Source organism: Coregonus clupeaformis, chromosome 13, assembly GCF_020615455.1.
Source record: "Coregonus clupeaformis isolate EN_2021a chromosome 13, ASM2061545v1, whole genome shotgun sequence".
In the NCBI taxonomy this organism is placed as follows: domain Eukaryota; kingdom Metazoa; phylum Chordata; class Actinopteri; order Salmoniformes; family Salmonidae; genus Coregonus; species Coregonus clupeaformis.
Window position 1 is genome coordinate 52845411 of NC_059204.1, and position 13542 is coordinate 52858952.

At 41.9% G+C, this 13542-nt stretch overlaps 1 protein-coding gene across 1 annotated transcript; it reads right to left on the minus strand.

Annotated features, from left to right (window-relative positions):
- Nucleotides 1–2910: 2910 nt before the first annotated feature.
- LOC121580280 (odorant receptor 131-2-like) lies at nucleotides 2911–6193 on the minus strand. Its single transcript, XM_041895338.1, has 4 exons — nucleotides 6155–6193; nucleotides 4813–5027; nucleotides 4189–4357; nucleotides 2911–4017 (listed from the first exon to the last, which is right to left on the minus strand). Exons 2-4 carry the CDS (start codon nucleotides 5012–5014, stop codon nucleotides 3414–3416), a joined length of 975 nt encoding a protein of 324 aa, XP_041751272.1. The 5' UTR covers nucleotides 5015–5027; nucleotides 6155–6193; the 3' UTR covers nucleotides 2911–3413.
- Nucleotides 6194–13542: the final 7349 nt, after the last annotated feature.

Here is a 13542-nt window from a genome sequence, read left to right on the forward strand (position 1 = left end):
CTGAGTGCTGGTCTGTTGGAGCTATCTTGCCAACTCCTGTCACTCATTGTCATGCCTAACATTGACTTCAGAACGACAGCAATGGAGTTGGCAAGAGCACCATCAGATCTGGGACCAGACCAATGCTACAGGGAGTTCATTCCAAAGATTTATATAAAAAAAAACACTGCTTGCTGTTCTCCACTATTACATAAATCAGTCAACAACAGATCTAGGATCAGATTACCCCAATTCTAACCTTTACCACTAGGGGATGGAAAACATCTGACCCTGTATCAGTGTATAACAGCTTCTTCTACCTACTGTGCATAAATGAAGCTTACAAGTGAGAGTGGCTGAGATAGGTCTCCTAGACCAATGAACCCAGGCCTCATAAACATTCAGTTAGTTCAGAGACAGTAACATAAGCCATAGCCTGGCCTCTCACTCTGTTAAGATTTATTTCCCCCAGTTAATATGCAGAAACCACTGAAATGTTTAGAAATGAACAGATACTCATTCTCTTGTTACTATATGTCAAAAATATGTTTTCAGCCTGCCAATTTTCTTGCTATAAAGCTGAGGGATGGGCCCACTCCCTCTCTCCTTACTAAATCATGTCAAACATTTTATTAATACTCATGTGTCTTTGACCAAAGTTGCATTATCAATACCATACAGTGTGTCTCTGGGTCTCTGGCCCTATGCTCTGGTCCAGGGCATTACATATGGCATGCCTTCTTCAACAACAGAGCAACTCTGGTCTATGCTTCCTCCTGGTTCTGGTTCTGTCTGGTTGGTTGAGGATATACTGGGCTGGCTGGCTGCATCTCAAATGGCACCCTATTCCCTATATAGTGCACTTCTTTGGACCAGGGCCCATAGGGATCTGGTCAAAAGTAGTGGACTATGTAGGGAATAGGGTGCCATTTGGGACGCAGCCCCTGCATGTGGGTCAGTGTGAGAGTCGGAGGAGAGGGTGATGTGAAGGGGGATGAGTGTCTCTCATCTTATGACAGACCCAGTGGAGTTGGTGGTGCTCCTTATGGAATACAACAGAGTTAGAATAGGTTGTTGTTAACCCAATTTCAAACACAAACCATGTGGTTGTACTACTGCCTATTTTTCTCTATGCAACAAACATACATTCAGTCAGCTACTGTCATATTTTGGTATAGTGAAGTTGACGACAATGTATACAATATTACAATGTAAACAATATTACAATGTATACAATATTACATATCTTCAACTGTCTTTTCATCTTTCAATTCGGGTGAAACGTATGTAATATACATTGTGTACAAAACATTAGGAACACCTTCCTAATATTGAGTTGCACCCCCTTTTGCCCTCAGAACAACCTCAATTCGTCGGGGCAGGACTCTACAAGGTGTCAAAAGCGTTCCACATGGATGCCCTCCCATGTTGACTCCAATGCTTCCCACAGTTGTGTCAAGTTGGTTGGATGTCCTTTGGGTGGTGGACCATTCTTGACACACACTGGAAACTGTTGAGCGTGAAAAACCCAGCAGCATAGCAGTTCTTCACACACTCAAACTGGTGCCCCTCACACCTACTACCATACCCTGTTAAAAGGGACTTAAATATTTGTCTTGCCCATTCACCCTCTGAATGGCACACATACACAATCCATGTCTCAAGGCTTAAAAATCCATATTTAACCAGTCTCCTCCCCTTCATCTACACTGATTGGAGTGGATTTAACAAGTGACATCAATGAGGGATCATAGCTTTCACCTGGATTCACCTGTCTAGTCTACAATATGTCATGGAAAGAGCAGGTGTTTTTTACACTTAGTGTAAATATCATGCAATTGCAAAGTGAGGTCAGAGAAATATGTTTTTTAGACATCTTTTTAGTGACCAGAAAAGACCTCTAACAACAAAAATATGACATCTTTCCCAGATGTCTTCTTTACCTTGTTGTAATCAGGTTATCTTTATAACCAGAAAACCAGTTTACAATGCCACATTTTTCCCGCTGGATAAGTAGGCTAATGTATCTATGTCAGATTTTGGATGCTGGGGGGTGGTGGGGATCTGTCCCAAATAGGTCCCAAATGGGTGCCATGTGGCTCAGTTGGTAGAGTATGGCGCTTGAAACACCTTGGTTGTGGGTTTGTTTCCCATGGGAGACCAGTATGAAAATGTATGCACTCACTACTGTAAGTCACTCTGGATAAGCGCGTCTGCTAAATGACTAAAATGTAAATGTATTCCCATTAAAGTGCACTACTTTTGAAAAATATATTCTGGATGTGTTCCAAATGCCACCCTATGGGACCTGGTCAAATGTAGGCCTAGAGCACAAAATATGGAATAGGGTGCCGTTTGTGACACATCCAGCACCCTCTATCACTAAATCCTCTTTATCACAGTTGATGGATAACATCATCACTCGATAGTCACACAAACTATACCGTACTAAGTGCCAATTTCTCTCTTTCTCTTGTTTGTAAAGCACTGATGCTGAATTACTTTGTGAATATATTAAAGTGCATTTATCCATACTTGTTGTCTCTCTCTGTGCCTCTATTGTGTCTGTGATTTGTTTTGTATGAGTCAGATCATCAGAATAGGAGATGGCTTAGCACCGAGATAAAATGTGTCATCTACATGGCACATTGAAGGATATGTGGCTAGGTAGCCTGGTTAAACCTGACTGAAAGCTGCACTTATCATTGGGCGCAGCGTTCAGTCTGGTTAAAAAAGTATATGTGACCAAAGGGCCGGTGCTGGAAGGCTTTAACTGCAATTTGGCTCCATCGGGTGGTCAAACAGAGGAGTGGGTCACTACGATGGATCAAAAGAGTGAATGTACATTAAAAGGTAAAGAAGCTCGGGAAGCACGAGGAGGCTCAAGTCAAATCCCTTTTATTAAATATTCCTAAAAATCAAGGTGTTTATTTCATAAATTGTATTACAGGAAAACTTTAAGTAACTCCTTAAAGAGGCAATCCGCAGTTGAAACAATAACAAAGCGCCACTGTTTCTGTAAAAAGCTGAGGGATGGGGCTGGAGAAATGTAACTACTCTCAAATTCAAAGAAAGTGCTATAGATGTAAGGACTGACATTCCATGATATCAAAATGCTAGTTTTAACCATGTTTGAAGCTATAGAGTGTTTGTTTACATTTTACTTTGTTTACGAACATTATAGTCAAACAGACTTATACTTTGGGTTCTGACAGTTGAACGAAGCTAATGAGGCATTTATAAGTTATATTCTTCAAGAATCAATGGGTGCATGTCAAAAAATGTATGTAGCAACTGCAGATTAACCCTTTAAAGCGTTTACATACGTGTGTTTTAGTTCTGTACATTTCTTCAGCATTATTACAAGTTCTTAAAAACAGTTTTCATTAAAAACGGAAGGAATTTTTCTGTTACAATAAAAAACATTAATGTTATCAATAGCTGGAGATTTTAATGGGCTGCACTGTGCATCTGAGGCCACAGGTGAGATGGTACACGAGGATGTGTCTGAACGTCTGGTCTCTCAGGCCGTAGATCAGAGGACTCAGACACCTGGGCAGGATAATCAGGATGATAAACACAATGTACTCGATCTGTGTGGCTTTGTCCATTGCTTTGGATTTCAAGGCTGACACTATGGTAGGAACCAGGGTTGAAGAGAGACTCAGCCCCAGCTGGATCAGGTGCAGTAGAACCGTGTTACGAGCCTTGGTGTTCAAGTCCTTGTCTGAGGAGGCGGACTTGGCTACCATCATCATAGCGATGTAGGAGTATATGATGATAAAACTAACGGTTATGAAGACGATGCTGATGAACACGTTGTCTACCTGGTTGTGAATCTTCAGGTGGAAAAGTTGGCTGGTAGAGCAGAATTCCTGCATTAACTGGTCCAGAGGCATGGACTCTAGAACCAGCAGCATGATAAGCTTAATGATAGTGTTTAGGGAACACAGGATCCACACTACAGCAATGACCACGCCCGTAGTCCCGGGGGTGACAATGGAGGCATGCCTCAGAGGATAACAGATAGCCACGTACCTGGAAAGGATCATTTTTATTGAGTCCCAAATATAGGCCCTGGTCAAAAGTAGTACACTATTTAACCTTTATTTAACCCTTGAGGTTAGAAACCTCTTTTGTCAGGGGGACTAAACGGGGAAAAGGGTATAAACAACAATTGTTTACTAGAAAGAAAGATGGCCTACATACCTCTCTAGCGACATCACAGACAGGTTGAGAGGGGAAACAGCGCTGGTGAAAATGGCCACCAACACAATCACAACACATATGTATCGGATCACAAACAACCCAGCCACGGCTAATATGTACAGCAGTTGGCTGGTCACCAGTAGGATGGTGTCGGCGAAGAGGAGGTTACCTACCGGAAATGAACATGTTAAACATTAGTTGGAAATACAATAATTACACAATAACAAATTGTATTTTAACACAACTTGAATTGTGACACATTCTACCCTCTTTGCTTTCACAAACACATGAAAAGCTAGTTTGGAGTGCATTTAGAGCTCCTAAAGACATATCAAATGTATTGGAAACAGGTTATCATGTAACAAGCCACATGCCACGGAATATTTCAAATGGAATGTATGCCCTGACTGGGCTAGCGGTATTGTTGAAGCCTCTGCACACTTCTACAGTGGTGGCATAGGTTCAGATCTGGCCCCTTGACACAACCTCTCTTTATTTTTCCGCACTGTCATCCTCTCTCACTATCTGTTCAATACATCTGAAAACCCTTAGAAAATATATTTTTTTAAGAATTGCAAACTAAATGTGTTAATCTTGTGTAAAACTTCCGGTAGCCAGGGTTACCAAACAAGATGTAGCGTGAGGTCTCTCTGAACATGGGCTTGCTCTTCAGACTGTACAGCATGACAGTGTTGATATAGAGGAAGAGGAGACATGGAGACACAGACAGAAAGCCCATGAACGTCCTTATGGGCACTGCCAACCTCTGATTGGTCAACGAAACGTTGTTGGACAGGAGCTGGAATGGGGGTGTTGTATTGGACATGTTTCAGGCGCATCTGTAGAGACAAAAAGACTCACATATACAGTGAGGTTGTTTTGGCTCTGTACTCCAGCACTTTGGTATTGTAATCCATATTGGGCAAACCATTCAGAAATTACAACACTTTTTGTACATAGTCTCCCCCCTTTTAAGGAACCAAAAGTACTGGGACAAATTCACTTATATGTGTATTAAAATCGTCAAAAGTTTAGTATTTGGTCCCATATTCCAAGCACGCAATGGCTACATCAAGCTTGTGACTCTACACACTTGTTGGATGCATTTGCAGTTTGTTTTGGTTGTGTTTCAGATTATTTTATGCCCAATAGAAATGAATGGCAAATAATGTATTGTGTCATATTCGGAGTCACTTTTACTGTAAATATGAATAGAATATGTTTCTGAACAATTCTACATTATGAATATGAATTAAAATACTCTCAAATTAAGCTGACAGTCTGCACTTATAGTCATTGTATCATTTCAAAGTGCTGGAGTACAGAGCCAAAACAAAAACAAAATGGTCACGGTCCAAGTACTTTTGGACCTCACTGCATCTGTAATACAGTATATTGCTTATACAGGTGTTGTAGTATTGGACATGTCTCAGTCGCATCATTCTGTAGAGACAAAAATACATCCATTATTATAATAAATCTGTAATATATTTCCTTCAGCCCTGGACAGATTTGGAATGGTGGTGTTGTATTGGACATGTCTCAGTCACATACGTTAGGACAAACATACATTCATTATACCTCTATGAGAAACATTATTAGGCTGGTCCCAGATCTCTTTGTGCTGTATAGCCAACTCCTAAGGTTGTTGTCAATGCCAAACAACAGCTCTGGGACCAGACTAGCATATTGCCTGCCCTGTACAGACCCCCATAGGATGAAATCAAACATGCAATCTGATAACAATCAAATAAAATCTCAAATGCAAACTGCTATAAATGCAATGCCTATTACTGTAATTGAATAGCAAAAACAATTGAATACTGAAAAGACAATAAAATATAAATATTAGAAAATCCCAGAACTGTTTTCTTCTGTAGCTTTTCAGTCACTATTCAGTTCACATTGAAAGCAGAGGAATCACCAGGGAGATCTCCTGAAGTAATTTCGAAGCAGAAATACTCACTGTCAGTTCAGTTACAGGCTGAGGCTCTGTAGGGCTCTGCCCAAGGTGTGTGGGGTTCAGCTCTCGTCCACCTCTTATAAGACATATATCGACAACTCACTCTACGTCACACCATGCCAGTCCTCTAGCCAATAACAGAGAAGCATGAGGTGATCAAGCCCTTGAGGGCAGATGTCGGTCTAATGTCTTTGTTAAATGTGGACTCTAAAATAGTTGCTAAATTATTGGTGAATCATCAAGAAACGGTTGCATGCTGTAGTCTGGTCCAGTGGTAGTGCTGCCAGTCCTGTAGCCAATCAGGATCCAGAGAGAAACACAAACTGGTAGCATACTGTAGTGAGTGGCCCTTGAGTGCCGGTATGGATCATATCGGCCAATGTCTTTATTAATCGTGGACTCAAATAATTGGTGAAGTGTCTAGAAAGGGTTGTAGGCTAATGATTAAACATTATTCACATCAAGAAAAGTATAATGAGATATTCTTCACAGCTTTATTTTAAACTATCAGGATTGTTTTGTGGCCCTATGATCATCTTCAGCACTAGAGTTTGGGCTAAGCAATTAATGACCTTAACTTCTGCATAGATGTCATTATTAGTGACTATCTAAACCGAGACCACAAGATCAACTACAAGATACAGCTGCTTGCTTTGAGATGGATAGTTAAGGAGAACAAAGAATGTGTTGTGACTGAGGTCACACTCAAGTTGACTCAACTGATGTACAACTCATTTGGCACAATGGTTGTTATACAGCAAAGAGTTGTCTGCACAAAAATTATTACACAAGTGTTGTGGAGACACCACACATTATTTTGCAGACAAACTATCTATTGTATCACTAAAATATCATTTGTATACCCCCAGTACGGTTCTCCCAACTGGGTACTGTAGCAGCATACGAGAAACTGTCTTTCCGACTAAATATTATTTGAAATGGGGTAAATATCTTGATCATATCAGTGGTTCATGAGACCTCAGTGAAAATGAAGTGTTACATTTAAGCCATAAGCATAACCCGCTTCATGTGTTTCATAATCTTGGTTGATGTATTTATCTTATTCTCTCTGCCAGTGTGATGTGATTAACTAGTGATTTTAGTTTAATGTAGTCGTTTTTTATTTGTTGGGTCTTATTACTTTGTATTTGTTGTATTCTGTTGTTTCTGTATACAACATTGAAAATGTCAATAAAAATAAACAATCATTTGTAAAACAACCATTTTGTCAAATGCATTGTGCATCAATTGTATGACCTCAGTGTGTACAGGACCTTAGTGACAGAGGCCTATCTGCCTGTCTCTCTGAGCAGACATCAGCATCATTCAGGCCCTTAATTCTCCCTATAGTGAAACCCTGACCCCACCAGTAAACACAACAACCACAGCAGACACTCATTATGTCCATGTTAACGACGACACAAACAAAATAGATGTTTATTTATCATATTAAATATTAATATGACTTCATTAAGGAGGGTTGCCAGGGGATTGAAGCAGCATCCCCGTCCCTATATGCCCTCATCCCTCCATCTTGCTATCCCTCAATCCCTCGTGAAACAGACAGTCCCTTGTCCCTTTTTTAACCGTTAGATTATTTTTAAAATGATGATTAAACTTCTAATAATCCTTTGTGCCATCATTAATGCTACCAGACAGTAAATATTGACATCATTAATGCCTGTTGTTGTGGTTTTTGTGTTGAGTGTCTGGGAGTCAGGGTTTCTCTATGGAGGGGAGCTGCTTGCATTTGATACATTTCAAAGGCCTTTGTGATTGTCATTGCTTAGGTAATTTGTGTCCAGCCTCTCTACTACTGATGTTTTTGACATGCAGATGGCTAAATGTTCTCATCATAAAGGTTGAAACTTTGTTATATGTCATAGTTAGATTTCAATATGCATATGTCTATTCATTTTCAGTAGTTAAGAAGTGTGATTGTTTCGGATTGCTATGGATGTGTTATGGATAACACAGATTTTGCTGTATTGTCATGTACAGTGGGGAAAAAAAGTATTTAGTCAGCCACCAATTGTGCAAGTTCTCCCACTTAAAAAGATGAGAGAGGCCTGTAATTTTCATCATAGGTACACGTCAACTATGACAGACAAATTGAGAAAAAAAATCCAGAAAATCACATTGTAGGAATTTTAATGAATTTATTTGCAAATTATGGTGGAAAATAAGTATTTGGTCACCTACAAACAAGCAAGATTTCTGGCTCTCACAGACCTGTAACTTCTTCTTTAAGAGGCTCCTCTGTCCTCCACTCGTTACCTGTATTAATGGCACCTGTTTGAACTTGTTATCAGTATAAAAGACACCTGTCCACAACCTCAAACAGTCACACTCCAAACTTCTATGGCCAAGACCAAAGAGCTGTCAAAGGACACCAGAAACAAAATTGTAGACCTGCACCAGGCTGGGAAGACTGAATCTGCAATAGGTAAGCAGCTTGGTTTGAAGAAATCAACTGTGGGAGCAATTATTAGGAAATGGAAGACATACAAGACCACTGATAATCTCCCTCGATCTGGGGCTCCACGCAAGATCTCACCCCATGGGGTCAAAATGATCACAAGAACGGTGAGCAAAAATCCCAGAACCACACGGGGGGACCTAGTGAATGACCTGCAGAGAGCTGGGACCAAAGTAACAAAGCCTACCATCAGTAACACACTACGCCGCCAGGGACTCAAATCCTGCAGTGCCAGACTTGTCCCCCTGCTTAAGCCAGTACATGTCCAGGCCCGTCTGAAGTTTGCTAGAGTGCATTTGGATGATCCAGAAGAGGATTGGGAGAATGTCATATGGTCAGATGAAACCAAAATAGAACTTTTTGGTCAAAACTCAACTCGTCGTGTTTGGAGGACAAAGAATGCTGAGTTGCATCCAAAGAACACCATACCTACTGTGAAGCATGGGGGTGGAAACATCATGCTTTGGGGCTGTTTTTCTGCAAAGGGACCAGGACGACTGATCCGTGTAAAGGAAAGAATGAATGGGGCCATGTATCGTGAGATTTTGAGTGAAAACCTCCTTCCATCAGCAAAGGCATTGAAGATGAAACGTGGCTGGGTCTTTCAGCATGACAATGATCCCAAACACACCGCCCGGGCAACGAAGGAGTGGCTTCGCACGAAGCATTTCAAGGTCCTGGAGTGGCCTAGCCAGTCTCCAGATCTCAACCCCATAGAAAATCTTTGGAGGGAGTTGAAAGTCTGTGTTGCCCAGCGACAGCCCCAAAACATCACTGCTCTAGAGGAGATCTGCATGGAGGAATGGGCCAAAATACCAGCAACAGTGTGTGAAAACCTTGTGAAGACTTACAGAAAACGTTTGACCTGTGTCATTGCCAACAAAGGGTATATAACAAAGTATTGAGAAACTTTTGTTATTGACCAAATACTTATTTTCCACCATAATTTGCAAATAAATTCATTAAAAATCCTACAACGTGATTTTCTGGATTATTTTTTTTTTCTCTCATTTTGTCTGTCATAGTTGACGTGTACCTATGATGAAAATTACAGGCCTCTCTCATCTTTTTAAGTGGGAGAACTTGCACAATTGGTGGCTGACTAAATACTTTTTTCCCCAGTATATCTTATGATAAACTGTAGACCACACTATTTACCAAGAGAGTTTTTATCTATATTTTTCATAGCTGTCTATTTACCACCACAAACCAATGCTGTCATTAAGAATGCACTGAATGAGCTGTATAAGGCCATAAGTGAACAGGAAAACGCTCATCCAGAGGCAGCGCTCCTAGTGGCCGGGGACTTTAATGCAGGGAAACTTAAATCCGTTCTACCTCATTTCTACCAGCATGTTAAATGTGCAACCAGAGGAAAAAAAACTCTAGACCACCTTTACTCCACACACAGAGATGCATACAAAGCTCTCCCTCGCCCTCCATTAGGCAAATCTGACCATAACTCTATCCTCCTGATTCCTGCTTATAAGCAAAAACTAAAGCAGGAAGCACCAGTGACTCGGTTAATAAAAAAGTGGTCAGATGACGCAGATGGTAAGCTACAGGACTGTTTTGCTAGCACAGACTGGAACATGTTCCGGGACTCTTCAGATAGCATTGAGGAGTACACCACATCAGTCACTGGCTTCATCAATAAGTGCATCGATGATGTCATCCCCACAGTGACCGTACGTACATACCCCAACCAGAAGCCATGGATTACAGGAAACATCCACACTGAGCTAAAGGGTAGAGCTGCCGCTTTCAAGGAGCGGGACTCTAACTCGGACGCTTATAAGAAATCCCGCTATGCCCTCCGACGAACCATCAAACAGGCAAAGAGTCAATACAGGACTAAGATTGAATCGTACCTCACCGGCTCTGATGCTCGTCGGATGTGGCAGGGCTTGAAAACTATTACAGACTACAAAGGGAAGCACAGCCGTGAGCTGCCCAGTGACACAAGACTTCCAGACTAGCTAAACCACTTCTATGCTCGCTTCGAGGCAAGCAACACTGAAGCATGCATTAGAGCACCAGCTGTTCCAGATGACTATGTGATCACGCTCTCCGTAGCCGATGTGAGTAAGACTTTTAAGCAGGTCGACATTCACAAGGCCGCAGGGCCAGACGGATTACCAGGACGTGTACTCCGAGCATGTGCTGACCAACTGGCAAGTGTCTTCACTGACATTTTCAACATGTCCCTGACTGAGTCTGTAATACCAACATGTTTCAAGCAGACCACCATAGTCCCCGTGCCCAAGGACACTAAGATAACCTGCCTAAATGACTACCGACCCGTAGCACTGACGTCATGGCTCACATCAACACCATTATCCCAGAAACCCTAGACCCACTCCAATTTGCATACCGCCCCAACAGATCCACAGATGATGCAATCTCTATTGCACTCCACACTGCCCTTTCCCACCCGGACAAGAGGAACACCTACGTGTGAATGCTATTCATTGACTACAGCTCAGCATTCAACACCATAGTGCCCTCAAAGCTCATCACAAAGCTAAGGATCCTGGGACTAAACACCTCCCTCTGGAACTGGATCCTGGACTTCCTGACGGGCCGCCCCCAGGTGGTAAGGCTAGGTAACAATATATTTGCCACACTGATCCGCAACACGGGGGCCCCTCAGGGGTGCGTGCTCAGTCCCCTCCTGTACTCCCTGTTCACCCATGACTGCATGGCCAGGCACGACACAACAGTGGTAGGCCTGATCACCGACAACGATGAGACAGCCTATAGGGAGGAGGTCAGAGACCTGGCCGTGTGGTGCCAGGATAACAACCTCTCCCTCAACGTGACCAAGACAAAGGAGATGATTGTGGACTACAGGAAAAAAAAGAGGACTGAGCACGCACCCATTCTAATCGATGGGACTGTAGTGGAACAGGTTGAGAGCTTCAAGTTCCTTGGTGTCCACATCACCAACGAACTATCATGGTCCAAACACACCAAGACAGTCGTGAAGAGGGCACGACAAAGCCTATTCCCCCTCAGGAGACTGAAAAGATTTGGCATGGGTCCTCAGATCCTCAAAAAATTATACAGCTGCACCATTGAGAGCATCCTGACTGGTTGCATCACCGCCTGGTATGGCAACTGCTTGGCCTCCGACCGCAAGGCACTACAGAGGGTAGTGCGTACGGCCCAGTACATCACTGGGGCCAAGCTTCCTGCCATCCAGGACCTCTATACCAGGCGGTGTCAGAGGAAGGCCCTCAAAATTGTCAAAGACTCCAGCCACCCTAGTCATAGACTGTTCTCTCTGCTACCGCACGGCAAGCGGTACCTGAGTGCCAAGTCTAGGTCCAAAAGACTTCTCAACAGCTTCTACCCCCAAGCCATAAGACTCCTGAACAGCTAATCATGGCTACCCAGACTATTTGCACTGCCCCCTACCCCCACCCCCACCCCATCTTTTTACTCTGCTGCTACTCTGTTAATTATTTATGCATAGTCACTTTAACTCTACCCACATGTACATATTACTTCAACTACCTCAACTAGCCAGTGCCCCCACAAATTGACTCTGCACCGGTACCCCCCTGTATATATAGCCTCCCTACTGTTATTTTATTTTACTTCTGCTCTTTTTTTCTCAACACTTTTTTGATGTTGTTTTATTTTACTTTTTTATTTAAAATAAATGCACTGTTGGTTAAGGGCTGTAAGTAAGCATTTCACTGTAATGTCTGCACCTGTTGTATTCGGCGCATGTGGCCAATAACATTTTATTTCATTTTATTTGGGACTCGAAAGAGGAAGAGACAGTGCAAGAGAGGCAAACAAGACTCTGTTGGCGAGTAAATAAACTGCCCCTACCCTCCGTTCTATTGGCGAACGTACAATCACAAGAGAACAAACTGGAAGAGCTCCGTTCGAGACTATCGTATCAATGAGACCTAAATAACTGTAATATCCTATGAGTTGTGGCTGAACAAGGACATGGATAATATACATCTAGCTGGTTTTTCAATGCATCATGAAGACCGAACGGCAGCTTCGGGTAAGGTTAAGGGGGAGGTGTGTGTCTCTTGGTTAACAACAACTGGTGCACGATCTATAATGTTAAAGAAGTCTCGAGGTTACAATACCTCATGATAAGCTGCAGACCATACTATTTACCAAGAGAGTTTTCATCTATATTTGTGACCGACTGGCTCGATTCGGTAGCAACATTTTCAATTGTGTTTTTTACATTCGATAAAAGTAGAGACTCAGAGCTAGAAAATGTTATATTATACATTACAGTTGAGGAACAATGGGAAAGTAATTCTGCTTTAAAGTTGATTAACTTGCAACCCCTCTTTTGAGAAAATGGCCCTTGAATGTTTTGCTACACCTACTGGAGAGCTCTTCTTTGTCTACACTCATTTAGCATGGTTCATACCCTCTTAAGCCTTAGCCCCACCCATCTCTTTAAGGATTCACATGTGAGGCCATGTGCTAAACAGAGTGAGTACAGTAGTGTACTAAACAACCAAAGATTTCAAGACTAAAAGCAGGTTTATACTACGTCTATTGACGTGTCTTTAGACATTTGTAGCAGTGACATCATTCATTCTATTGTCATCCGACATCAAACTTGTCGTTGTCGTTATGAAAAGTATAAACACAAAAACAACAGGCTGCATGACATCAGCAGCCTGCTGGTCCAAAATTGCATAACTGGTGGATTTTTTAATTTATTTAACCTTGATATTATTATTTTATTTTAACACCAATAAATCCATCTGTTTAAAAATGAATTTTGTATAAGTCAATCTAGCAAACCAGGCAACTAAAATTAACTTTCTAAACAATGTTTTGGTTCATTTCTCGCTTGTTAGCTAGCTAGCTAATGTTAAGTTAGCTGGCTAGCCAGTTTCAACACCTACTCATTCAAGGGTGT

Excerpts from the sequence above, each read along its gene's own strand:
- LOC121580280 (XM_041895338.1), bottom strand. The coding sequence starts at position 5,014 with ATGTCCAATACAACACCCCCATTCCAGCTCCTGTCCAACAACGTTTCG. Across the intron at positions 4,358-4,812 it reads CTCACGCTACATCTTGTTTG|GTAACCTCCTCTTCGCCGAC; the intron begins GTAACCCTGGCT and ends CATTTCCGGTAG. Across the intron at positions 4,018-4,188 it reads TCTGTGATGTCGCTAGAGAG|GTACGTGGCTATCTGTTATC; the intron begins GTATGTAGGCCA and ends GATCCTTTCCAG.